Genomic DNA, 25212 nt, shown 5'->3' with positions numbered 1-25212 from the left:
GTCAGGAGTGTGAAGGAATACTCTCCACTTGCCTGGATGAGTGCAGCTCCAGCAACACTCAAGAAGCTCATCACCATCCAGGACAAAGCATCCACCACCCTAAACATTCACTCCCTTCACCACTGGCCCACCGTGGCTGCAGTGTGCACCATCTACAGGACGCACTGCAGCAACTCGCCAAGGCTTCTTCGATAGCACCTCCCAAACCTGCGACCTCTACGACCTAGAAGGACAAGGGCACAGGCACATGGGAACAACACCACCTGCACGTTCCCCTCCAAGTCACACACCATCCCAACTTGGAAATATATCACCGTTCCTTCATCGTCGCTGGGTCAAAATCCTGGAACTCCCTTCCCAACAGCACTGTGGGAGAACCTTCACCACACGGACTTTTTTTTTATTCGTTCAAGGGATGTGGGCGTCGCTGGCGAGGCCAGCATTTATTGCCCATCCCTAATTGCCCTCGAGAAGGTGGTGGTGAGCCGCCTTCTTGAACCGCTGCAGTCCGTGTGGTGACGGTTCTCCCACAGTGCTGTTAGGAAGGGAGTTCCAGGATTTTGACCCAGCGACAATGAAGGAACGGCGATATATTTCCAAGTTTTGGATGGTGTGTGACTTGGAGGGGAACGTGCAGGTGGTGTTGTTCCCATGTGCCTGCTGCTCTTGTCCTTCTAGGTGGTAGAGGTCGCGGGTTTGGGAGGTGCTGTCGAAGAAGCCTTGTCGAGTTGCTGCAGTGCATCCTGTGGATGGTACACACTGCAGCCACAGTGAATGTTTAGTGTGGTGGATGGGGTGCCAATCAAGTGGGCTGCTTTATCTTGGATGGTGTCGAGCTTCTTGAGTGTTGTTGGAGCTGCACTCATCCAAGCAAGTGGAGAGTATTTCATCACACTCCTGACTTGTGCCTTGTAGATGGTGGAAAGGCTTTGGGGAGTCAGGAGGTGAGTCACTCGCCGCAGAATACCCAGCCTCTGACCTGCTCTCGTAGCCACAGTATTTATATGGCTGGTCCAGTTAAGTTTCTGGTCAATGGTGACCCCCAGGATGTTGATGGTGGGGGATTCGGTGATGGTAATGCCGTTGAATGTCAGGGGGAGGTGGTTGGACTCTCTCTTGTTGGAGATGGTCATTGCCTGGCACTTATCTGGCGCGAATGTTACTTGCCACTTATGAGCCCAAGCCTGGATGTTGTCCAGGTCTTGCTGCATGCGGGCTCGGACTGCTTCATTATTTGAGGGGTTGCGAATGGAACTAAACACTGTGCAGTCATCAGCGAACATCCCCATTTCTGACCTTATGATGGAGGGAAGGTCATTGATGAAGCAGCTGAAGATGGTTGGGCCTAGGACACTGCCGTGAGGAACTCCTGCAGCAATGTCCTGGGGCTGTGATGACTGGCCTCCAACAACCACAACCAGCTTCCTTTGTGCTAGGTATGACTCCAGCTACTGGAGAGTTTTCCCCCTGATTCCCATTGACTTCAATTTTACTAGGGCTCCTTGGTGCCACACTCGGTCAAATGCTGCCTTGATGTCAAGGGCAGTCACTCTCACCTCACCTCTGGAATTCAGCTCTTTTGTCCATGTTTGGACCAACGCTGTAATGAGGTCTGGAGCCGAGTGGTCCTGGCGGAACCCAAACTGAGCATCGGTGAGCAGGTTATTGGTGAGTAAGTGCCGCTTGATAGCACTGTCGATGACACCTTCCATCACTTTGCTGATGATTGAGAGTAGACTGATGGGGCAGTAATTGGCCGGATTGGATTTGTCCTGCTTTTTGTGGACAGGACATACCTGGGCAATTTTCCACATTGTCGGGTGGATGCCAGTGTTGAAGCTGTACTGGAACAGCTTGGCTAGAGGCGCAGCTAGTTCTGGAGCACAAGTCTTTAGTACTACAGCTGGGATGTTGTCGGGGCCCATAGCCTTTGCTGTATCCAGTGCACTCAGCCGTTTCTTGATATCACGTGGAGTGAATCGAATTGGCCGAAGACTGGCTTCCGTGATGGTGGGGATATCGGGAGGAGGCTGAGATGGATCATCCACTCGGCACTTCTGGCTGAAGATGGTTGTAAACGCTTCAGCCTTGTCTTTTGCACTCACGTGCTGGACTCCGCAATCATTGAGGATGGGGATGTTTGCAGAGCCTCCTCCTCCCGTTAGTTGTTTAATTGTCCACCACCATTCACGACTGGATGTGGCAGGACTGCAGAGCTTTGATCTGATCCGTTGGTTGTGGAATCGCTTAGCTCTGTCTATAGCATGTTGCTTCCGCTGTTTAGCATGCATGTAGTCCTGAGTTGTAGCTTCACCAGGTTGGCACCTCATTTTTAGGTACGCCTGGTGCTGCTCCTGGCATGCTCTTCTGCACTCCTCATTGAACCAGGGTTGATCCCCTGGCTTGTTGGTAATGGTAGAGTGAGGAATATGCCGGGCCATGAGGTTACAGATTGTGGTGGAATACAATTCTGCTGCTGCTGATGGCCCACAGCGCCTCATGGATGCCCAGTTTTGAGCTGCTTGATCTGTTATGAATCTATCCGATTTAGCACGGTGGTAGTGTAGCGGTTCAAGCAAGTGGCTCACCACCACCTTCTCAAGGGCAATTAGGGATGGGCAATAAATGCTGACCTTGCCAGCGACGCCCACAACCTATGAACGAATAATAAAGAAAATGTAATTCTAATAACTGCTGCAACAAAATATTTCTGCAGATGAATGTCAAGGCAGGCACATTTGTGCAATTGTGAAGAAGAAGAATAATTCTTATTTTTCATTTCGGAAATTATGAATCTTAACCGTTCCACAAAGAGGAAGCATGCCACAGTCTCTGCTTCTCTGTTAATTGGATTGCAATCGTTGCCCATTGGGAATAGTGTGGTCATTTATCTGGATAGTGATAAATGGGGTTATCCAAAATTATTTATCTCGTGCACACTTTAAAAAAGTGCTTTATTGTCTGAGTAGTACATGGACATGATCTATGATCAAAATATCTTAACTTCAGATAAGGGCACAAAAATTGAAATACCATGGTCTCAATAGCCATCTTTATTCAAAATCAATGATGATTCTATTTGTTCTAAAGCACAAATAAATTGTTTCAACAGCAGGCAAGGAACTGGTACAAAATTAAGCAATGTGCTGAACCAAAAATCTCAGAAAAATAACTTAATAAATGTTCTGGATTTAAATGCCATATCCCACTCAGCATAGAGTATCTCACTCTATCTAAACTGAAAGCACACAAACACAAGTCATGCTTTCATTCACGGTGAGAAGTCTGCTCCAGTACAGCTCAAATCAGTGTCACCAGCCTTTAAATTTAAATATGCAGATGTCAGCTCTCCATTGCTAGAGATAGGTGAGTTGCACAGGCTATAATGTCAGGCCAAATTCCATATCCTTCGCCAAGGTGAAAGTCCTTTTTGGCTCTTTCTTTTGTCAGTGCCTTTTTGATGTGCACATTTATTAATGTATAGCTAGAGTCCTGCAATACTGAGGACAACACTCATTAGTACATAGCAGCAAAGAGACACCCAGGGTAATATGATCAACTACTGTACTGTTTAAAGGATAAATTGTTTTACTTCTTGATATTTTTCTCAACCCTTTGTAGACTGGCCAACCTGAGCTGTTCTCTGAAGCCTGGCAACTAAAAGGGAAAACTAACAACTTGCAGTTATTCCTAAAAGCAGGCAAAACAGATCGCCAACAGTGGCAATACCTCACCTAATGCCACTATTAAATTATGCCCACAGTAACACTATGGTGGCAGACTCACTGAAACCTGAATCTACATCTTGCAGCTGCATGGGTATGTGAGACCATAAGACCATAAGAGATAGGAGCAGGAGTAGGCCATTCGGCCCCTCGAGCCTGCTCCGCCATTCAATGAGATCATGGCTGATCTGATTTTTAACTCAACTCCACTTTACGGCCTTTTCTCATATCCTTTGACTCCCTTGCTGATCAAAAATTTGTCTAACTCAGCCTTGAATGTATTCAATGACTCAGCCTCCACAGCTTTTTGGGGTAAAGAATTCCAAAGATTCACAGCCCTCTGGGAGAAGAAATTCCTCCTCATTTCCATCTTAAACGGTCGATCCCTTATTCTGAGACAATGGCCCCTGGTTTTAGATTCCCCCATGAGGGGTAACATCCTCTCAGCATCTACCCTATCAAGTCCCCTCAGAATCTTGTATGTTTCAATAAGGTCTCCTCTCATTCTTCTAAACTCCAATGAGTATAGACCCAACCTATTCAAGCTTTCTTCATAAGACAACCCTTCCATACCCAGAATCAACCTAGTGAACCTTCTTTGAACTACCTCCAATGCAACTGTGTCCTTCCTTAAATAAGGGCACCAGAACTGTACGCAGTACTCCAGGTGTGGTCTCACCAGCACCCTGTACAGTTGTAACATGACTTCCCTGCTTTTATACTCCATCCCCCTCGAAATAAAGGCCAATATTCTGTTTGCCTTCCGGATTACCTGCTGCACCTGTATGTTGACTTTTTGTGTTTCATGTATGAGGACACCCAGATCCCTCTGTACCGCAGCATTTTGTAGTATTTCTCCATTCAAATAATATTTTGCTTTTTTATTTTTCCTCCCAAAGTGGATGACTTCACATTTTCCCACATTATATTCCATCTGCCAAATTTTTGCCCACTCACTTAACCTGTCAATATCCCTTTGCAGACACTTTGTGTCCTCATCTCAACTTGCTTTTTCACCTATCTTTGTATCATCAGCAAATTTGGCCACAAGACACTCTGTTCCTTCATCCAAGTCATTGATATATATTGTAAATAGTTGAGGCCCCAGCACTGAGCCCTGCGGCACCCAACTAGTTACAGATTGCCATTTTGAAAATGACCCTTTTATCCCGACTCTTTGTTTTCTGTTAGTTAGCCAATCCTCTATCCATGCCAGTATATTACCCCCAACACCATGAGCTCTTACCTTGTGCAGTAATCTTTTATGTGGCACCTTATCGAATGCCTGTTACTTCCTCAAAGAACTCTAATAAATTTGTCAGACATGATTTCCCCTTCATAAAACCATGTTGACTCTCCTTGATTATATTATGAGTCTCCAAATGCCCTGCTACTACTTCCTTAATAATGGATTCCAGGTGAGAGTCCAGGTGACAGCCTCTCCGCATCATGTTCAATAGTTTGTTCACTAACTGATGCGGTACATTCAGGTATAGTCCCTAAGGAAAGTTCAATTATTCCAACAACCCGTTTCAATTTTCCTGGCTTCAGAAGGTTGAGATTCTTCTATATGAATTTGAATTAACATTAGAAACAAAAAGTGTGATGTTACTGAAATAAATATAACCAAAATAACAATACTGGTCCTAATATTAATAACCATCTGATTGATCTTTAAACAAGATCACTGCAAAATCCTTGATGATGAAGAAAGGCACCTTTAGAAAAAGTGGATAGACAAAATGTTGAGTAAACAATAGATATTATGATGTTGTCCTATTAATATTTATGCAGATTTTTCCTCAAATAACTATGTGCCATTAAATAATTCACAGACATGACTTAGCTGTTCTCAGTTGCAAAGCCTAAACGAGATGATGAATGAAATCATGCAATTTTGAGTGGACTGACTCGGGAAACCTCTGTCAGTTGGGTGTAGACCAGAAGAATTCATTTAGATTGATAAGAATTCATTTGAATTCAACAAATTTATATGGGGATTAAATAGTCTTCAGTATTTTAATGAAACTGATTTTGTAATTGTCTTGAGAGTGAAGATGAAAACCTGCTCACACAAATTCAGCAGTGAGGGTAATTGTTACTGATGACAATTGAATTTGGCATTGTCTGACCTTGAAGTATGGCATCATTATAACATTTATACTTTTAAGCAGCGCAGTCATGACAGCCAAAGTAAAGGAGAGATGTTTTGTGTAATAAAAAGGATAGCTTTCCTGTTCCTACATTACAAGTGACTACACTTAAAAACTTCATTCATTGGCTGTGAAGCATTTTGGGACATCCTGAGGTGAAAGGCGCTATATTAATGTAAGTTCATTCTTTTTGATCACTCAGCTGACTATTATATATGATTACTCCATTAGTACTGTTTGTGAAATACAGTTATTATTTAGCTGATTATAGTCTTTTGAATCACCGACTATCATATTTACTGCAATAATCTATATAATCACCAATTTATTGGTGTAAATGAGTGTGATTAAGAATAACAACACATGCTCAAATTAAACCTGCAATCACATGAATTAAAGCTATATCACATGTAATGACATCAATCTCTTAAATAAAATAGCAATGCATTCCTCCTGAAAAATAATTTCCCCTCTATCAAACCAGTTTATCCATGTAAATCATTCTATGAACGTGTAAATTAAGTTTTATTAGCTAATTTTCTTAGATGTCTTAAAAAAAGGTCAAAAATACATATTATAAACTGTCATCCTAGAAAACAGGGTTGATTCCACTCTTGAGAAAAGCTTTTTCATTATTCCTTAATGGACTAAAAGCTGTTTTCTCTACAGATACAATGGGCTCAATTTTAAAACCAAGACGGGAAGTGGGTGGGGGGGTCATATTGAGGACGGGAAACCCAATAGTACGGGTTTCCTGGACGTCCTTACGATTTTGATGTAAGGATGTTTTTTTTTTGGTTGGTTTCCTGTCCGACTGACCAGCCTGATTGACAGGCTGGTATCAGTCAGACGGGAAACCAGCCAGGGAGAGGACATCTTCAGGTAAGTCTGCAGGTAAGTCTTTGTTTGTATGGATGGGGAGCATGGGTGGACACGGGGGCATTGGTGGGCACGAGGCATGGGTAGGCATAGGTTGGCATGGGTGGGCAAGGTTGGCACAGGGCTCGTGAGTCATGGGGGAAGGGATCGGGGGTCAGTAATGGGGGTGGTGGTGCTGGGATCAGGGGTCATCGCGGTGTTCCGCGATCGTTGAGGGAAAGGATCGGGGGTGGGAGGGTTGGGGTCGGGAGTCGGAGGATCGGAGTGGGGGGGGAAGGATAGAGATCAGGGGTCGGGGTGTGTATTGGGGTCAGGGATCAGTGGGGGGAGGGGTCTGCAATCGGGAGTTGTGGGGGGGGGGTGGTCGGTGCAGGTAGGCTTGTTGGGCCTGGGGGAAGCACTCCTGCTCCTCCGGGCTCACAAGCTGTGCCTTTCTAGGCACCTACCTGTTAGTCTCGGGCCTTCTCACCTCCTTTCACGAGGTGTAAAACAGAAGGCCTGGGAATCCCGGCCCCGCTGAGTTGAAATCGGGAGTCCAGAAAAATGGAGGACTGAAGCCTCCTTGAAAAGTTTTGAGGCCCGACCGGCCTCCTGGGAGCAGGTTAGTCGCCCGCCCCTCTTCACGTCCCAGTGAAAACCGGAAATGGGCGGGTTGGAGGCAGATCTGAAATGGTGGCAATTTTCAATGCCCCCCCAACCCACCTGTTTTTTACTTTTAAAATTGAGCCCAATAAAGTTTTCTGCATAGACTACATGAAAACTTCTTAGGTTACTGTACTGGATATGTCTCTCCAAAATAGCTATCTGATGGAACTCCTCTACAATGCAACAGGAAATTCTTCAGCAGCTGCTCACCTGGTTCTCCTCTGCCATTTCAAGATTTTATACCAGGAAGTGACAGAGATACACAATATGGATGGACATATTGTAATAGCATCTAAATGATGGGAATATGTTGTCCGATGTAATTTTTGTCATTTCTGCCCTAACAATGATGGGTACTAGAAACGTCTGTGCAGTCCTGGTGTCGATGGTTGCTCTGGTAGAAATGGGGGCTTTTAAAAATGAAAAGGCTGCTGTAGCCTGTCCAATTGATAGCAAGGTGATCGATTATATAGGCTAAGGTCTTACTAGGAAAAAAGAATTTAAAATAAATATTTTAGTTTACGGGACAGCTCCAAGTCTCCTGGGCTTACCAACCTGCGAGAGGCTCGTGAGGCTGACTGCAACCATTCTCCAAACACTCCCCAGCTGGGGTGCCTGCTTAAATTAAGCAAAACAGCCTAATCCAGAAAATCAGCTGAGATGGGGCAGGTCACTGGGGTAGGCGGAATGCCTGTCCCAACCAAGGTATGGTGGGATTCTGCCAAATTGGAAAGTCCCAGCTGACAACAGCAATAAAGGCAGAAATGTGTGAGAAATGCTGTAAGTATTGCTGAAGGATGGTACCCAAAACATAATTTTCTCTCAAATGCTGATCGAACGAACTATGCATTTTTGTCATTTTCCGTTTATATTCAGCCAGAAGTGCCAAGTGGATGATCCATCTCAGCCTCCTCCCGACATCCCCACCATCACAGAAGCCAGTCTTCAGCCAGTTCGATTCACACCACGTGATATCAAGAAACGGCTGAGTGCACTGGATACAGCAAAGGCTATGGGCCCCGACAACATCCCAGCTGTAGTGCTGAAGTCTTTTGCTCCAGAACCAGCCACGCCTCTAGCCAAACTGTTCCAGTGCAGCTACAACACTGGCATCTACCCGACAATGTGGAAAATTGCCCAGGTATGTCCTGTCCACAAAAAGTAGGACAAATCCAATCCGGCCAATTACCACCCCATCAGTCTACTCTCAATCATCAGCAAAGTGATGGAAGGTGTTGTCGACTGTGCTATCAAGCGGCACTTACTCATCAATAACCTGCTCACTGATGCTCAGTTTGGGTTCTGCCAGGACCACTCGGCTCCAGACCTCATTACAGCCTTGGTCCAAATATGGACAAAAGAGCTGAATTCCAAAGGTCAAGTGAGAGTGACTGCCCTTGACATCAAGGCAGCATTTGACCGAGTGTGGCACCAAGGAGCCCCAGTAAAATTGAAGTCAACGGGAATCAGGGGGAAAACTCTCCAGTGGCTGGAGTCATACCTAGCACAAAGGAAGATGGTAGTGGTTGTTGGAGGCCAATCATCTCAGCCCCTGGGCATTGTTGCAGGAGTTCCTCAGGGCAGTGTCCTAGGCCCAACCATCTTCAGCTGCTTCATCAATGACCTTGGGCTGTTAAGTGGCAAGTAACATTCGCACCAGACAAGTGCCAGGCAATGACCATCTCCAACAAGAGAAAGCCTAACCACCTCCCCTTGACATTCAACGGCATTACCATCGCCGAATCCCCCACCATCAACATCCTGGGGGTCACCATTGACCAGAAACTTAACTGGACCAGCCATATAAATACTGTGGCTAGAAGAGCAGGTCAGAGGCTGGGTATTCTGTGGCGAGTGACTCACCTCCTGACTCCCCAAAGCCTTTCCACCATCAACAAGGCATAAGTCAGGAGTGTGATGGAATACTCTCCACTTGCCTGGATGAGTGCAGCTCCAACAACACTCAAGAAGCTCATCACCATCCAGGACAAAGCAGCCCGCTTGATTGGCACCCCATCCACCACCCTAAACATTCACTCCCTTCACCACTGGCGCACTGTGGCTGCAGTGTGTACCATCTACAGGATGCACTGCAGCAACTCACCAAGGCTACTTCGACAGCACCTCACAAACCCGCGACCTCTACCACCTAGAAGGACAAGGGCAGCAGGCACATGGGAACAACACCACCTGCACGTTCCCCTCCAAGTCACACACCATCCCAACTTGGAAATATATCGCCGTTCCTTCATCGTCGCTGGGTCAAAATCCTGGAACTCCCTTCCTAACAGCACTGTTGGAGAACCTTCACCACACGGACTGCAGCGGTTCAAGAAGGCGGCTCACCACCACCTTCTCAAGGGCAGTTAGGATTGGGCAATAAATGCTGGCCTTGCCAGCGTCGCCCAGATCCCATGAACGAATAAAAAAAATAGGCACATTCTGCTGATCATGCAACATGAAGTCCTGATTATGTCTGAAAGGAACACATTGTTAATGACACCCATTCCTTATAACATATTAACATATGAGCCTAAAAAATGCCTATGTCTTCAAGAATTTTTATTTGATTTGTTTAAGAAAAAAAAGGCACGCAATAGCACTTGCCCAGAAAAGATGAAGGAAGTGAACTCAAATCTCAAGAATGTCTAGAATTCATGTTGCAAAGTAGAGTCTCACCAACACTGAAAAGAAATGCACAATTCTATATCAAGTTACATTTCTACATTCAATTTTTGGGTAACGAGATCTTGTGATAAAACTCCAGCTCTATCACTCCAGCCAGACGTTGCATGCTTTTACTGCAGGCTATTTTAGTACAGAGAAATTCTGTTAAACTAAACAGAATCTAATTCACAATTTGCCATCACACAACTGGAAGAGACTAGTGACTGCAGGCAAGTTAATAATTCCCACACTTGTCAGTTAATTGGAGTATGAGGAACTTAAATCGCAACAAAATATGCAAATTTGTTCTACAACATGACTTACCACTTCATAATGGATGGAAAAGAAGAAATTACTTCATGCTACAGGATTTCAGTCTGCTAGGGGGAATCTGCACCAGTCTATTAGATTACATAATTCACAAGTAATGCAAAAGGTTTTTTTTGCAAATTATATGAAAGTTATTTTTGATGTGAGATTCCCTGTTGCAGATATTTAAAACTGAAACGCCTGACACATGTCAAAACTTCATTGCTGCTTAACTAGTCTTTTCTTACATAGAGTTCTCAGACGATATCATCCTATCCTACATGTAGACTTGTTTTTATATTTAAAGTATCTACAAATCTAAATACTCCATGTGACTTTTAGTCACTAAAATCCTTTTAACCTGAGTGTTATTAACCAATGTTTAGTCCCTGGAATGGCCAGTAACAGGCTATTCTGTTAGCCTTGCTGTAGTTAAATTATTCTGCAGTTTATAGAGTCACTGATATACAAATTTTTGTTTTCTTACTGGAAATATTCTGATGAAGCTACAGCCCTTTTACTCCAGTAGGACCCTGCATTTCATTTAAAAACTCCTCTTTATAATGTGGCCTCACAATCATGTCATGTGTACAAGATGACGTGGAGACAATCTCATCAAATACGCTGCACTTGCAAAGAGTATTAAGGCAACATTTGCAAATTCTATCTCGATCAACTCGTACACATCACATCACTGACATGAGGCTGTGCAAAAGGAAGGCATTAAAAACATTCCAACAGCAGCAGCAGCAAAGACTCTCTGGAGAGAGCAATGGGTTATTTTACCCAGCGATCTGACTGGAACACTTTTCAACTAGATCTTACGTTTGTTTAAGCAATAAAGAAGTTAAAAGAATAGCATTTTAAGTAATGCGTTCTCATTAAAAATACAAATTATTCTTTCAAATGAAGATGTAACTGATTGTCCTGGCTTACAATTTGGTGAAAAAGATGTGCAAATGCAAGAATTTTTAAGTGGCATCAGAGTGCTGCAAATAAGTGAGATGTTCCACATTTTCTTGTGCAAAGTTGTGATTTTAATCCAACTTCTTAATTATATAGGCCATGAAGAGATACATCGGGAGTAAAGTTAAGGATTGAGGCAGTTAGTCTTTGTAATATCTGGCAAGAAATGACCACCAGTAATTGGAAGACATTTAATTAGATGCACTAGCAATTATGGAAATTTTATCTTTATTACTCTAATGACTGATTCACTTGGCTTTATTTAATTTATTCAGAGACGCCAGGTGTGGACAGTTGTACTACTTGAGGTTCATCACTTCCAGCATCAGATTTAACCCACCGTACCCTTAACCCCTTAAAAAAACAGATTTACTTAGTAGTATCATAGTATGGTACAGCACAGGCAAAAGGCACTGCAGCCAGCAGCATTAGCCCTGCTGCAAGCCTCTCAGAGGATCTTAGAAGATATGTACTGTGCTTCGAATTGTAAAAATGAGATCATAATGTTATTGGTTCGAGCTATATTGCTTGAATTTGTGTCTTTTTACATTGAAATGTGTGTATCTTTAAATTTTATGACATAAAGTATATTTTGAAATATAAAATAAAACATTCTGAGAGTCCTGCAGGGAAAGGAGAGGGTGGATCTGATAGGGCAGTTACTCGACCAGACGGTCGATGCCATTTGGCAGAATGTCTCATCGCCAGAACGGACGAACAGGCACCAGGATGTAGCCTGGATGGTGGTGAGAAGGGCACTCCCAGTGCGGTCCTTCCAACACGCACGGAATCTCAGCGCCACCGCGAGCTGCCCTCGAGGCTGCGGCGGGGACGAGACCATCGTCCACCTCCTGATGGACTTTCCCTTCGTGCGGAAGTTGTGGAGAGAGATGCATTGGTATCTGTCCCAGGTCATCCCCAAAAGCTCGATAACACAGGACTCCGTGCTCTACGGGTTGTTCCCCGGGACGTACACCGAGCAGGTATCAAATGCTGCTGGAAGACTATCAACTCGGTGAAGGAGGCTCTTTGGTTCGCTCGAAATCTGTTGGTCTTCCAGCTGAAGGGGCTGTCCACGACCGAGTGTTGCCGACTGGCACACTCCAAGGTCCACGAGTATGTGCTGCCGGACACACTGAAGCAAGGTGTGGCCTACACAAAGGCTCTATGGGGAAAGGCCACTGTGTAAGGCCATCCCACCTTGTAGTGTACAGGATGTATTAGAAGATATGTACTGTGTTTTGAATTATAATGAGATCATAATGTGTACGATCTACATTGCATTGGTTTGAACTATATTGCTTGAAATTGTGTCCTTTTACATTGAACTGTGTATATCTTTAAATTTTATGAAATAAAGTATATTTTGAAATATTAAAAAAATGGCTGACTTTCCTCTCTCACTTTCAGGTACAATGCCTTGCCACGAGGGTGGAGCAGGAGAATGTCTGGTCTGTTTAACTGACTAGAAATACAGGTAGGTTTAGTCATGTCAGGTGAAGTGCATTTCAGTTGTGTTCCACCTGAGTAGTACCCAGTCAGGGAGGGGGCAGTGTTAGTAAACTGGCCCTATTTACTCCTTGTTTACATCTTATTTTAAAGGTTTACAACTGTTATCTCTCGGTATTTTCAAGATGAATTGCTTGTCAATTAGTGCTATTGCTATCCCTTGATATGTGTACCAAGTGCAGGCAGTGTGCGCCCCAACCGGGAGGCCCGAGGCTGATCCGAAATTAGGCCTCGTACCTCATTAAGAAGAATAACAGGCCACTTGCATCGCCAGCAGCGCCCCGAAAGTAAGTTCTGGGAGTGGGTTGGAGCGGTTACAGGGGGCAGAAGGGGTGGGGGTGGGGGGAGAGGTGATCAAGATGACTGTGGAATTAGGGGAACACTCCTGCTCCTCTTGCCTCTACAGGCAGGTTTTTGAAAAAGGTTTGTGGAAAAAAAAACTTACCTTTCATTGCTTAAGCTGCAGCAGCTGCTGAAGAGTCCTGAGCGTGGCAGGTCCAGCACCTGCCCAATTTTGAAAAGTGGACCTAAAACAGGAACTAGGACCCTCACTTACATATGTAAGGACTAACACCTGAAAAATACCCTGACACAACATCATGTTGGACATTTTTCAGGCGTCCTTGGGGCACAGGACATTCATCCCGGAAAGTGGGCCATATTGCGCCATGTAACTATACAAAGCCATCTAAATTACAGTGATCAATTACCTGTGTATGTGCATATGTATACAACGTCATCACTGTGGTATCTGGGGAGCAGTGAGTGAGACAGCAAGCAGTGACTGAGCCAAGGAGTTCTTATTATAAATAAAGACTAAAGTGGTAATTTTTCTGACTCCCCAGGTGGGGAGTCTCACCTGCCAAGAGCACATACCAGAAACTCTGGCATGCACTGCACAACATTTTCCAAGCATTCATTTAAATTAATACGTGTTCCTGATGGGCAAGACTGCCTGCCAGGAGTGCAAAGCCAGAAAATTACATTTTAAGAGTTTGTTTGTAAAGCAGTTTGAATTCTACACAGTGATTTAAAGAAAAAAAACAGACATGGAAAATAATATGAGGAGGGGATCTATGGTGGTGATTATGGTTGCCTGGTAACTGAGGAAAGGCAAGACTTGCTTCACATTGGGTTAGAAAGATTTATATTTATAAAGCACCTTATCCTACCTTTCAGGTACACTTGAAAGCACTTCACATACAATGAATTGATTAAAGTGCAGTGACTGGGGAGAAAACATGCAGCTATTTTACACCAAGATCCCACAAACAATAATGAGATGAATGATCTGTTAATCTGTTTTTTTGTGGTATTGGTTGAGGGAGGAATGTTGATCAGAGCACTATCCAGACGTCCCTGCTCTTCTTCAAAAACTACCTAGGGATCTCTAACATCCACTTGAACATTGGAAAAGGCAGGCACAGCGTTGATATTTTATCTTACCCAAAAGACAGCAGCTCCAACTATGTCGCACTCCATCTGTACTGGAGTGCAATGCCAAATCTACACTATGAGCTCAAACTTTGGAATGGGCGGCAGACCCACAGCCTTCAGAAAAATGCTATCAGTTGAAACAAGGTAACACACAAGTTAAGTCACAGGTTCAGGGCCATCTGTCAGTTAAGTTCACTTACAAAAATAATTACTTTTTTCCTGTTATTTCCTGGAACAGCTGCTAGATGAAAAGCCTCAAATCTTACCAGTGTTGGCAATAGTTATTTACTGTTTTATAGTCCACAGTATCACACCTTCCTTATTGAAGGGGCTTTGAGATAACATGGCAGCCAGTAACATGGGTTAGGGACAATTAATTGAAACATTGTGTAATAACGAGGAGTTCACACACCAAACATAAATATTTTGCACTGTTTTATACTAAATTGGAAATCTCACTCCGAGAAACTACTTAGATATGGGAAACTAAAATAGTACAATAATGATTTCTTCTGAGAACTGGTAAAAGGGAAGGCATATTACTGGAGCAGAGTAAAGGGAAAATATTAGCTCAAGACACTGGGTAGAAAAAGTAAGAGTATCTTCCATTCCCCAGCATTGACATCTATCACCTAAATAAGAATAAATCTCAAATGTGTACACTTATATCTTTTAAGTTTTCATAGAATCATAGAAAGGTTACAGCATGGAAGAAGGCCATTCAGCCCATCAAGTCTGGGCTGGCTCGATGCAAGAGCAATCCAGCTAGTCCCACTCCCCCACCCTTTCCCTGTAGCCCTGCAAATTTTTTCCTTTCAGGTAATTATCCAGTTCCCTTTCGAAGACCATGAATGAATCTGCATCAACCATCCCCTCAGGCAGAGCATTCCAGATCCTAACCACTCGCTGCGTAAAAAAAGTTTTTCCTCATGTCACCTTTGGTTCTTTTGCCAATCACCTTAAATCTATGTACTCTGGTTCTTGACCCTTCCGCCAATGGGAACAGTTTCTCTCTATCTATTCTGTCTAGACCCTTCATGATTTTGAATACTTCTATCAAATCTCCTCACAACCATCTCTGTTCCAAGGAGAACAACCCCAGCTTCTCCAGTCTATCCATGTAACTAAAGTCCTTCATCCCTGGAATCAATCCAGGAAATCTCTTCTGCACTCTCTGTAAGACCTTCACATCCTTCCTAAAGTGCGGTGCCCAGAACTGTACACAATACTCCAGTTGTGGCCGAACCAGTGTTTTATAAAGGTTCATCATGACTTCCTTGTTTTTGTACTCTATGCCCCTATTTATAAAGCCCAGGATCCTGTATGCTTTTTTAAATCCTTTCTCAATCTGCCCTGCCACCTTCAACGATTTGTGCACATATATCCTCGGATTTCTCTAATACTGTACCCCTTTTAGAATTGTGCCCTCTAGTTTTATTGCCTCTCTTCGTTCTTCCTACTGAAATGTATCACCTCGCATTTTTCTGCATTAAATTTCACCTGCCACATGTCTGCCCATGCCACCAGCCTGTCTATATCCTCTTGAAGTCTATCACTATCCTCCTCACTGTTCACTACTCTTCCAAATTTTGTGTCATCTGCAAATTTGGAAATTGTGCCCTGTACACCCAAGACCTAGTCATTAATATATATCAAAAAAAGCAGTGATCCTAGTATCGACCCCTGGGAAACACCACTGTACACCTCCCTCCAGTCCGAAAAACAACCGTTCACCACTACTCTCTGCTTCCTGTTACTTAGCCAATTCTGTATCCAAGCTGCTACTGCCCATTTTATTCCATGGGCTTCAATCTTGATGACAAGCCTATTATGCGGCACTTTATCAAACGCCTTTTGAAAATCCATATTCACCACATCAACCACATTGCCCTCATCGATCCTCTCTGTTACCTCATCAAAAAACTCTATCAAGTTAGTTAAACACGATTTGCCTTTAATAAATCCGTGCTGGCTTTCCCTAATCAATCCACACTTGTCCAAGTGTCAGCTACTTCTGTCCCGGATAATTGTTTCTAAAAGTTTCCCCACCACCGAGGTTAAACCAACTGACCTATAGTTGCTGGGTTTATCCTTACTCCCTTTTTTGAACACGGGTGTAACATTTGCAATTCTCCAGTCCTCTGGCACCACCCCCTTATCTAAGGATGTTTGGAAGATTATGGCCAGTTACTCCGCAATTTCCACCTTTACTTCCCTCAGCAACCTAGGATGCATCCCATCCGACTTGGTGACTTATCTACTTTAAGTACAGCTAACCTTTCTAGTACCTCCTCTTTATCAATTTTTAACACATCCAGTATCTGAACTACATCTTCCTTTACTGAGATTCTGGCCATGATGTGGAGATGCCGGTGATGGACTGGGGTTGACAATTGTAAACAATTTTACAACACCAAGTTATAGTCCAGCAATTTTGTTTTAAATTCACAAGCTTTCGGAGGCTTCCTCCTTCCTCAGGTGAACGAAATGAAATCCTCGAAATTAAATCGCATTTATAATTCACAGAACAATGCTTGGTGATAACAGACAGTTTTTTCAACTGCCCGTTGCCAAGGCAATCAGTGTGCAGACAGACAGGTGTTACCTGCCAGGTCTCAGAATATACAAATCACCAAAAAAAAAACAACAAACAAAAAAAAAACAGAGATAGAGAGGTAGAAACATAGAAAAGACAGCAACTGACCCGTTATATTAAAAACAGATAACATTTGTTCGCTGGTGGGGTAACGTGTAGCGTGACATGAACCCAAGATCCCGGTTGAGGCCGTCCTCATGGGTGCGGAACTTGGCTATCAATTTCTGCTCGACGATTTTGCGTTGTCGTGTGTCTCGAAGGCCGCCTTGGAGTACGCTTACCCGAAGGTCGGTGGATGAATGTCCATGACTGCTGAAGTGTTCCCCGACAGGGAGGGAACCCTCCTGTTTGGCGATTGTTGCGCGGTGTCCGTTCATCCGTTGTCGCAGCGTCTGCATGGTCTCGCCAATGTACCATGCTCAGGGGGATCCTTTGTCATGGACATTCATCCACCGACCTTCGGGTAAGCGTACTCCAAGGCGGCCTTCGAGACACACGACAACGCAAAATCGTCGAGCAGAAATTGATAGCCAAGTTCTGCACCCATGAGGACAGCCTCAACCGGGATCTTGGGTTCATGTCACGCTACACGTTACCCCACCAGCGAACAAATGTTATCTGTTTTTAATATAACGGGTCAGTTGCTGTCTTTTCTATGTTTCTACCTCTCTATCTCTGTTTTTTTTTGTTTGTTGTTTTTTTTTGGTGATTTGTATATTCTGTGAGACCTTGCAGGTAACACCTGTCTGTCTGCACACTGATTGCCTTGGCAACGGGCAGTTGAAAAAACTGTCTGTACTCACCAAGCATTGTTCTGTGAATTATAAATGCGATTTCATTTCGAGGATTTCATTTCGTTCACCTGAGGAAGGAGGAAGCCTCCGAAAGCTTGTGAATTTAAAACAAAATTGCTGGACTATAACTTGGTGTTGTAAAATTGTTTACAATTGAGATTCTGGCAGCATCTTCTACCTTGATAAAGACATATGCAAAGTACTCATTTACCTCGGCCATGCCCTCTGCCTCCATGAGTAGATCTCCTTTTAGATCCCTAATCGGCCCCACCACTCCTCTTACTACCCGTTTACATGCCTATAGAAGACTTTTGGATTTCCTTTTATGTTTGCCACCAGTCTATTCTCATACTCTCTCTTTACCCCTCTTATTTCCTTTTTCACTTCCCCTCTGAACTTTCTATATTCAGCCTGGTTCTCACTTGTGTTATCAACCTGACAACTATCATATGCCCCTTTTTTTCTGCTTAATTTTACTCTCTATCTCTTTTGTCATCCAAGGAGCTCTGGCTTTAGTTGCCCTACCTTTCTCCCTCATGGGAATGTACCCAGACCGTACCCGAACCATATCCTCCTTAAAGGCTGCCCATTGTTCAATTATAGATTTGCCTGCCAATCTTTGATTCCAATTTACTCATGCAAGATCTGTTCTCATCCCACTGAAATTGGCCCTCCTCCAATTGAGTATTTTTACTTTAGACTGGTCCATGTCCTTTACCATAGCTATTCTAAACCTTATGATGCTATGATTGCTGTTCCCTAAATGTCCCCCCACTGACACTTGGTCCACTTGGCCCATCTCATTCCCCAGAACCAAATCCAGCAATGGCTCCTTCCTCGTTCATAGTAAAAAAATGAAGTACAAAAATAAGAGATACTGAAAAGGAAAATGTAGAAAACAAGGGGACAGTAAAATATATGTAAGTATCTAAATGACATAACAATGACAGTTTGCATTCAGATAGTGCTTTCAATGCAGAAAATGTCCCAAGGCTTTGCATAAAAGCATAATCAGAAAAACAAATGGGTGCTGAGCCAAAGAAGGAGGCATTAGGAGGGGTGACCAAAAGGTTGATCAAAGAGCCTGATTAAAGAAGGGTCTTAAAGGGGGACTCGGAAGTGGAGCGGTAGAGGAGTTTAGGGAGGGAATTCCAGAGTGTAAGGCCAGGGCGACTGAGGGCACAGCCGATAACGGTGACGTGAAGTGGGAGGTGTTCCAGAGTCAGAGGAATGGAGAGTCTGAGGGGGCTTGTAGGCCTGGAGGAAATTACAGACATAGAATAATGCACCACCCCTGCAGTAACTAGAATGACTTCATTCTAAGGTGATCAGAGATGTTTGCATTGTTTGAGCGAAAAAGAAGTTTGCATCGTGGAAGGAATGGAACACAGCACGGCCAACAGAAAACCCCCATGAGTAGTAGATCCTAAAAGAAATGTTTGCAGCAGAACCTGTACTTGCTTTTCAAGACCTTAAGCAGGCTCTGATACGTCAAAATTTCAACCAAGTACTCCATAGGCCCCAGTGCCTAAAAGCCATCTACCCCATACAATGGCCAACTGCATCATACCCAATAATGGCCAATACTGCATATAATGACCCACATCCCCTTCCTTCCCTCTGATTAACCGTTACCCAAGAGAGAGCAAGAACACTCTACGGACACATAACTGCTACCAAATGTTTATTCCTGATATTCCTGATATAAGTTTGTGTGTGTGTGTGTGTGCGCGCGCGCGCGCGTGTACTGTTGTACATCTTCCTTTTTCTCAAACTATAGGGTCAATTTTAACACGGGGTGGGAGAGAATCCTCCACGGACAGTTCAGCCTGGGCTATTTTAACTTCCCGGCCTCATTTAAATACTCCACCACTGTTGCGCCCGCAAAAGGCGGGAGTGACGCCAAGGCCGGATGTTGGAATCCAAAGGACACCGAGGACCTAAAGGAACGGTCCCCAACATGAACTAAGTGGTGGTGAGGGGTTCCCTGAGGGTGCTAGTGCTGGGAAAGAGGGGAAAGGCTAGGATTGGGGAGGCTCAAGGACTCATTAAGGAGTCGGTGGCAGCAGTCCTACCAACAGGGATTCCTCAGAAAAGTTATTTTTTTTTACTTACCTTGGCTTTTTTTGGCCACTCTGCTGCCTCCCGCCAGGTCTTGATGTTTGGTTTAGCCTTGTGCAGACTTCCTGAGATTTTTAGTTAAAATGGCATTGTGGCACCAATGACAGAAGGCCATGACGTTTGCATATAAATTAGGCCCCCACCTGCCTGATGTAGGCGGCCCTCCCTTGCCTGTCCTGTGGTCAGTTAAGATGGTGGAGGAAACATGACGCGACCACCCTACCCCCCACATACCTGCACCATTCCCACCAGGCAGGCAGGATTAAAATGGACCCTTAACTTATGGATTCCTACTGCGCTTTTTTCTCCCCTAGTCTGCGCCTGGATCAGAAGAATTGCTCCTCTATATTCAGTAGAGATGAGCTCTAAAGTCAATCTTGGACCCAAACAAGATTAATTTTGATTATCCTGTATTTGTCCAGCTTGCCAAATTTGAACCTCAGGTACAACCTCTGTCCATTCTAATTAAGCACAACGGCGCTTTTGTAAAATGTTGGAAGATGTTCTGGAGAAAAGATCACAACCTTAAGGAATCTCAACTCCAATTCAGGTTGATCTAACAACTCTATGTGGGTAACCTCTTATCAGATCATGCTCTGCTAACTGATTGACTCAGCTTACAGATTGGGGTACAGAGCAGCTCTTATCCTGCAGTATAATTCTGCTACATATTTGGTGAATTATTAAGAGCTGAAAAAAATGAAAGACACAATAAATTGTTCCTGTACAGAATGACAATGTGTATCCCATTTGTTTTTACAACAAGCTAATGCAGTGGATCTTTCACATGTAATACCTACACCTGAAAACACTGATGCCTGAGTAAATAGATTGTCAACAGACATTGAGTTGATCGGGTTCAATACGGGACTCATATTTGAACAGACTGCTGGGCCCCACTTCAGCACAGTTGGAAACATATTGTACGAAGTGAGAAGAATTGGATGAGTGAAATTATGCATCAAAATAAAATAATTAATTACGAGACTTCTCTTTGTCCCAGCCATCTGGTCCCAACTGCAATCATTAGTTGTAACTATGTACACTCCATATACAAAACCAGCAATCTATAAAATGTGCACTTCTGCTGCTACTGATGTGGACATTCTGCTTTACAATTTACAGAAGCTTGTGAAGTTGCTTTAGTGAAAACTATTTTTAGAGTGGGCAGCGAAAAGTTGCATTCTCATTCTCTTCGCTAGTCTTCAGGATGGTCACTAGGTAGTCAGTAGGAACCAAGATGCAGGCAGCCCCAAACCCAAATCTTATTAAGGGGTTACTGTGAGAAGAAAAATTGGTGCACAGCTGTTCTGCAGTGATGTAAATGGAATTCTTGTAATTTTATGCTCGCTAGCAACAGCTGCCTATATATTGAGCAGATGTTGCAATCAGTTCCTTATCTAAAAAAACAGGTACTGCTATTTATACAAATTTCCCTTGAAGCACCATTTTGGAAAATTGCATTAATTAATGTCAGATTACAAAATAAATAGGAGTGTATGAGAATCTTACACATTGCAGGGGGGAGAATGGGAGGGGTAATTCTTAGCGTCAGAGGGATCGGAAAACTGGCAGTAGCGGATCGGCTCTCGTTTACACCCCACCCAGAAATCGGACTTTCGAGCTTCCGATCTTTTCTGCTCCATATCCTCAGCATCCTCATCTTCAAAGTACAGAAACAATGGAATTCCCAGAAGGAAATCCATTATTTCGTTATGTAGAGGTCACGTTTAAAGTCTCAGCAAGTTTTATAAAATACCTTTAAATGCTCCGAGACTGCAGCTTCAAAGTAGCGGAAGTGACTCCCGACCAAAACAGTGTTGCAGAATTGCGCTCCTGTCACTTTCCTAATCTCCTAATGCCTGTGGGCCCACCATACAGGGTCAGCACCACCACCTTTACACCCGATTTTACATGACAGACCACCAGTACACCACCCAAAAACCAGGGCCAGCCACTCCATTCTTACACTGGCCCTGATTTTAACTCACTAGGTGGAAACCAGGCGGGAGGACAGTTAAAATGAGGGAAGTTAAAATGAGGACATGATTTATCCCCTCTAATCCTGCTGCCTTCCCACCGTGTCCCGATTTTAATCTGTTCTTTCGAGCAGGCGAGCAGGACACCCACAGGATGCAGATCGGGTCCTAATAATAACTTAGCCATGCTCTTATATGGATGTCAAAGACTGGTATCTGCTTAGAACAACACAGGATTAGTTGTTCTGAATTATATTGCTGGCTTTGCACCATTTGCTGATCAGTCAATCAGAGCTTTGTCTGCTGAGCAGCATCTAAACACTAGTTACCTTTTGTAAGGATAGCAACGTTCAAATGGAATAACTGGTTCGTTGTAATATCGAAATAAGGTTTGAAAAATTCCCAGGTAGTTCAACAGACTGCCTGGAAACTTTTAAATATTATCTTCACACCAGTAGCAGTTATAGGGAAGCCAGTGCAAAGCTGTAGTGCTGTGAGACTACCTCTTCAAGATCATCTCACAACCTTGCCAAAGTTTTGATGTCTTCTTGGTTCAGTAAATTCACTCCCTAGTCATACTGCAGTTTTTTGCATTAATGTAATGCAAAAATTGTGTCATACCAATGCAAAAACTCATTAAACTAGGCCAGTAAAGGTACTATGCAATTCTGGTTTCACACGGGAAAGGCTAATATCTCACTGGACCTGGCTTCAATAGAGGGGGCACTGGTTATCTGTTATCTTTTGTAGATCTTCTATGTACTGTGCTTGTTCCAATATCCAACTAATGCTTGACAACCTACAAAATGAAATTACTACAGCGAACCATAACTTTCTGCCAATAGAAAGTATAACCAAACATTTTAGAAGAACCTGCAAACAATTTATCTAATCTCATCTAAGTATAACTGTTTAGTGTCTGTATTGAAGCAAAATTAATTTAAAACATAATGACATTTTGCATATACCAGTTAGGTGAATTGCCAGAGTTTGGAAATATCACACATATTTTGGGGAGAGAGGGGAGGGGGGGGGATTAAATTGTTAAAAATGTGAAACTCGACCCCAACCCGTTATGGACGTACCTACTTCCGGTTTTACCGTGGCGGTTGTGGGGGCGGCCGAGTATCCCGCTCTGGAGAGGCGGGTGGATGATTTTAATATTTAAATGAGGCTGCATTCCTCAGATTTTGGCAGCCATTTGAATTTAACGGCTGCAGGCCGGGTTTCCCAGGGCCCAGGAAACCTGGAAGCTGAAGGGAGCTGCCAGATTCGGCAGGTAAGTGCTTTTCCAGTACTGCTTGTGGGTCAGGAGGAGCAGGAGTGCTTCCCCCCCGCCCCCCAAAGCAAACCTTCTGCCACGATCCCTCCCTCTACACGATCGGCCAACCCCCCCCCCCGCTGTGGTCGACCAATCCCCCTGCTATCTCTATCTTTCTCCCCCCGTGATCTCTCCCTCCCCTGCAGTTTCTCCCCCCCCCTGCAGTCTCTTCCTATCTCCCTCCCTCCTCACTGCACACCCCACCCCCCCCACCAACCCCCGATCTTCTCGATTGCTGGTTTCCGTCTCCAGCTGGCCTTCTACAGCAGGCTTTCCCATCCAGCAGCGGGCCAGCCGTTCAATCTGGCCGGCTGCTGAGCGGGAAACGGAGTTAAGAAGTTCTAATGTGGTCCTATTGTTAAATTCGTCAGGACCTTCGCCCTGCCGGTATTTCCTGGTTTCCTGGCCGCTGACACGCGCCCCGGTTCCCTCCCCTCAGATGGTTTTAACCACTTTATAATACATTGTTTGAGTTGTGTCCTTTCCTAACCCAGAAATCGATCTTGGCTAAAAGGTTATGGAGAAGAGGAAAAGTACTTTCAATGTAAAATTTTCAAACCCACCCATCCTAAAGTACTGAGGAAAAGACATTACCCTAGATCTCTTCTCTCGGAAGGGATATTCTTTATTTGAGCCGTAAAAGAACAGTGGCAAAGAAGGTCACACCAATCTCCCAACATGCTCAGATCACTCCAGTCCCAGTTGGCACTGAAACCTTTAGTTATGTTCCTTCTTCTACACGCTCTCTTTCATTACATTAAAAATTAACCACAAAAGGAGAAAAGCTCTTTGCATGCATGTAAACATTGAAGTGCAGAGCTCCTCTGTCATTAATCTCAGTGAAAGGCACAGTTGGCAGTATAACTTGGGGCTGCCAATTGATTTTACACTACATGTACTAGCCTGAGGCCAGTAGCTGTAGTATAACTACAACCGAAGATTAAAAGATGCCTCACCTTATCCCTAGGTTATTTCTATCATTTGAGTATGAAAGTTGTTTCTCTAAAGCATACATAATATAAATGTCCTGACGAAGGAGGAAGCCTCCGAAAGCTTGTGATTTCAAATAAAACTGTTGGACTATAACCTGGTGTTGTAAGACTCCTTACATTTGTCCACCCCAGTCCATCACCGGCATCTCCACATCATACATAATATATACACAATACCATATTAATACATGAACAACTCTTACCTTAAAAACAAACATTTCACCCCGTAAAATAGCCAGGGTGTTGAAATTTCCATCACAGATATTGGGTTTGGCACCAGGATAGGAAGGCTTATCCCGAGTGGGTGGTCGAGGAGGTCTTGGTTGTCTGTTAGGTTTTCTTGGATCTGATGGTGGATTGGAGCGATGTGGTGGTATTGTAGGTAAGGGTTTTGTAGGATGCATAATCTTATCTGGTGGCCCTATTTAAAAATGTAGGCAGCAACATATTAAATCCAGAATAACAGCTACTAACTTTCAGATATAAAATTATGGGGGTAGATCTTCAAATTGCCGCCTGAGCATAAAACTGGTATTGCAGAATAGCATGTTATAGAAACTGCCCAATTTTCATTTCCATTAAAATCAAGGGCAACTTCAGTTTTATGCCTGGGTGGCAAGCTCAAAATCTATGCCATGAGGTGTAGCTACAAACCATATATCTTCTGGATGCCCTGTAAATCATCTTGAGGAAGCTGGAAGTTTTCTGTATCCATGTACTGGTAAAATGGGGCCATAATTGCACTGGGATCATTGGAGTGTTCGAGGCCTAGCGCATGGCCTAGTTCATGAACTGCAACCAGAAATAAATCATTTCCTACAGAAAAAAAAGAAAAATGATTTCAATTGATTGTTACATCTAATTTGTAAAAAAAAAGACTGAGTTGAGCTGCGATAATTTGTAGGAGAAAATAATGTTGGTGAAGAGAAAAGGAATAAAAAAGAAAGGTAAAGAGAAGGAAAATCTGTCATAAACGCCCATATTGGAAGACAGTTTTACTATTAAGCACACTCCAGAGATGTTATTATTATCCAAATTGTGCAGTTGTAATATTAGCAGGAGAGTATCTTCTCATGCTTTCCTCTCCTGTATTGGAACTGCACGGTAGCAATCAAAGAA

The 25212-nt window shown here is 43.7% G+C and overlaps 1 protein-coding gene across 1 annotated transcript in view; it reads right to left on the bottom strand.

Moving 5' to 3' along the window:
- Nucleotides 1-25212, bottom strand: part of LOC137313352 (matrix metalloproteinase-16-like) — a 200226-nt gene that overhangs the window by 40523 nt on the left and 134491 nt on the right. The window contains exons 5-6 of the mRNA XM_067979480.1: nucleotides 24748-24909; nucleotides 24297-24514 (exon numbers count right to left, since the gene is read on the bottom strand). Coding sequence (XP_067835581.1) covers nucleotides 24297-24514; nucleotides 24748-24909 — 380 coding nt within the window. The remainder of the gene's footprint in view (nucleotides 1-24296; nucleotides 24515-24747; nucleotides 24910-25212) is intronic.

Source organism: Heptranchias perlo, chromosome 3, assembly GCF_035084215.1.
Source record: "Heptranchias perlo isolate sHepPer1 chromosome 3, sHepPer1.hap1, whole genome shotgun sequence".
Taxonomy (NCBI): Eukaryota; Metazoa; Chordata; class Chondrichthyes; order Hexanchiformes; family Hexanchidae; genus Heptranchias; species Heptranchias perlo.
Note: the sequence above shows the minus strand (reverse complement) of the source record. Positions and strands in the feature narration are given on the sequence as shown.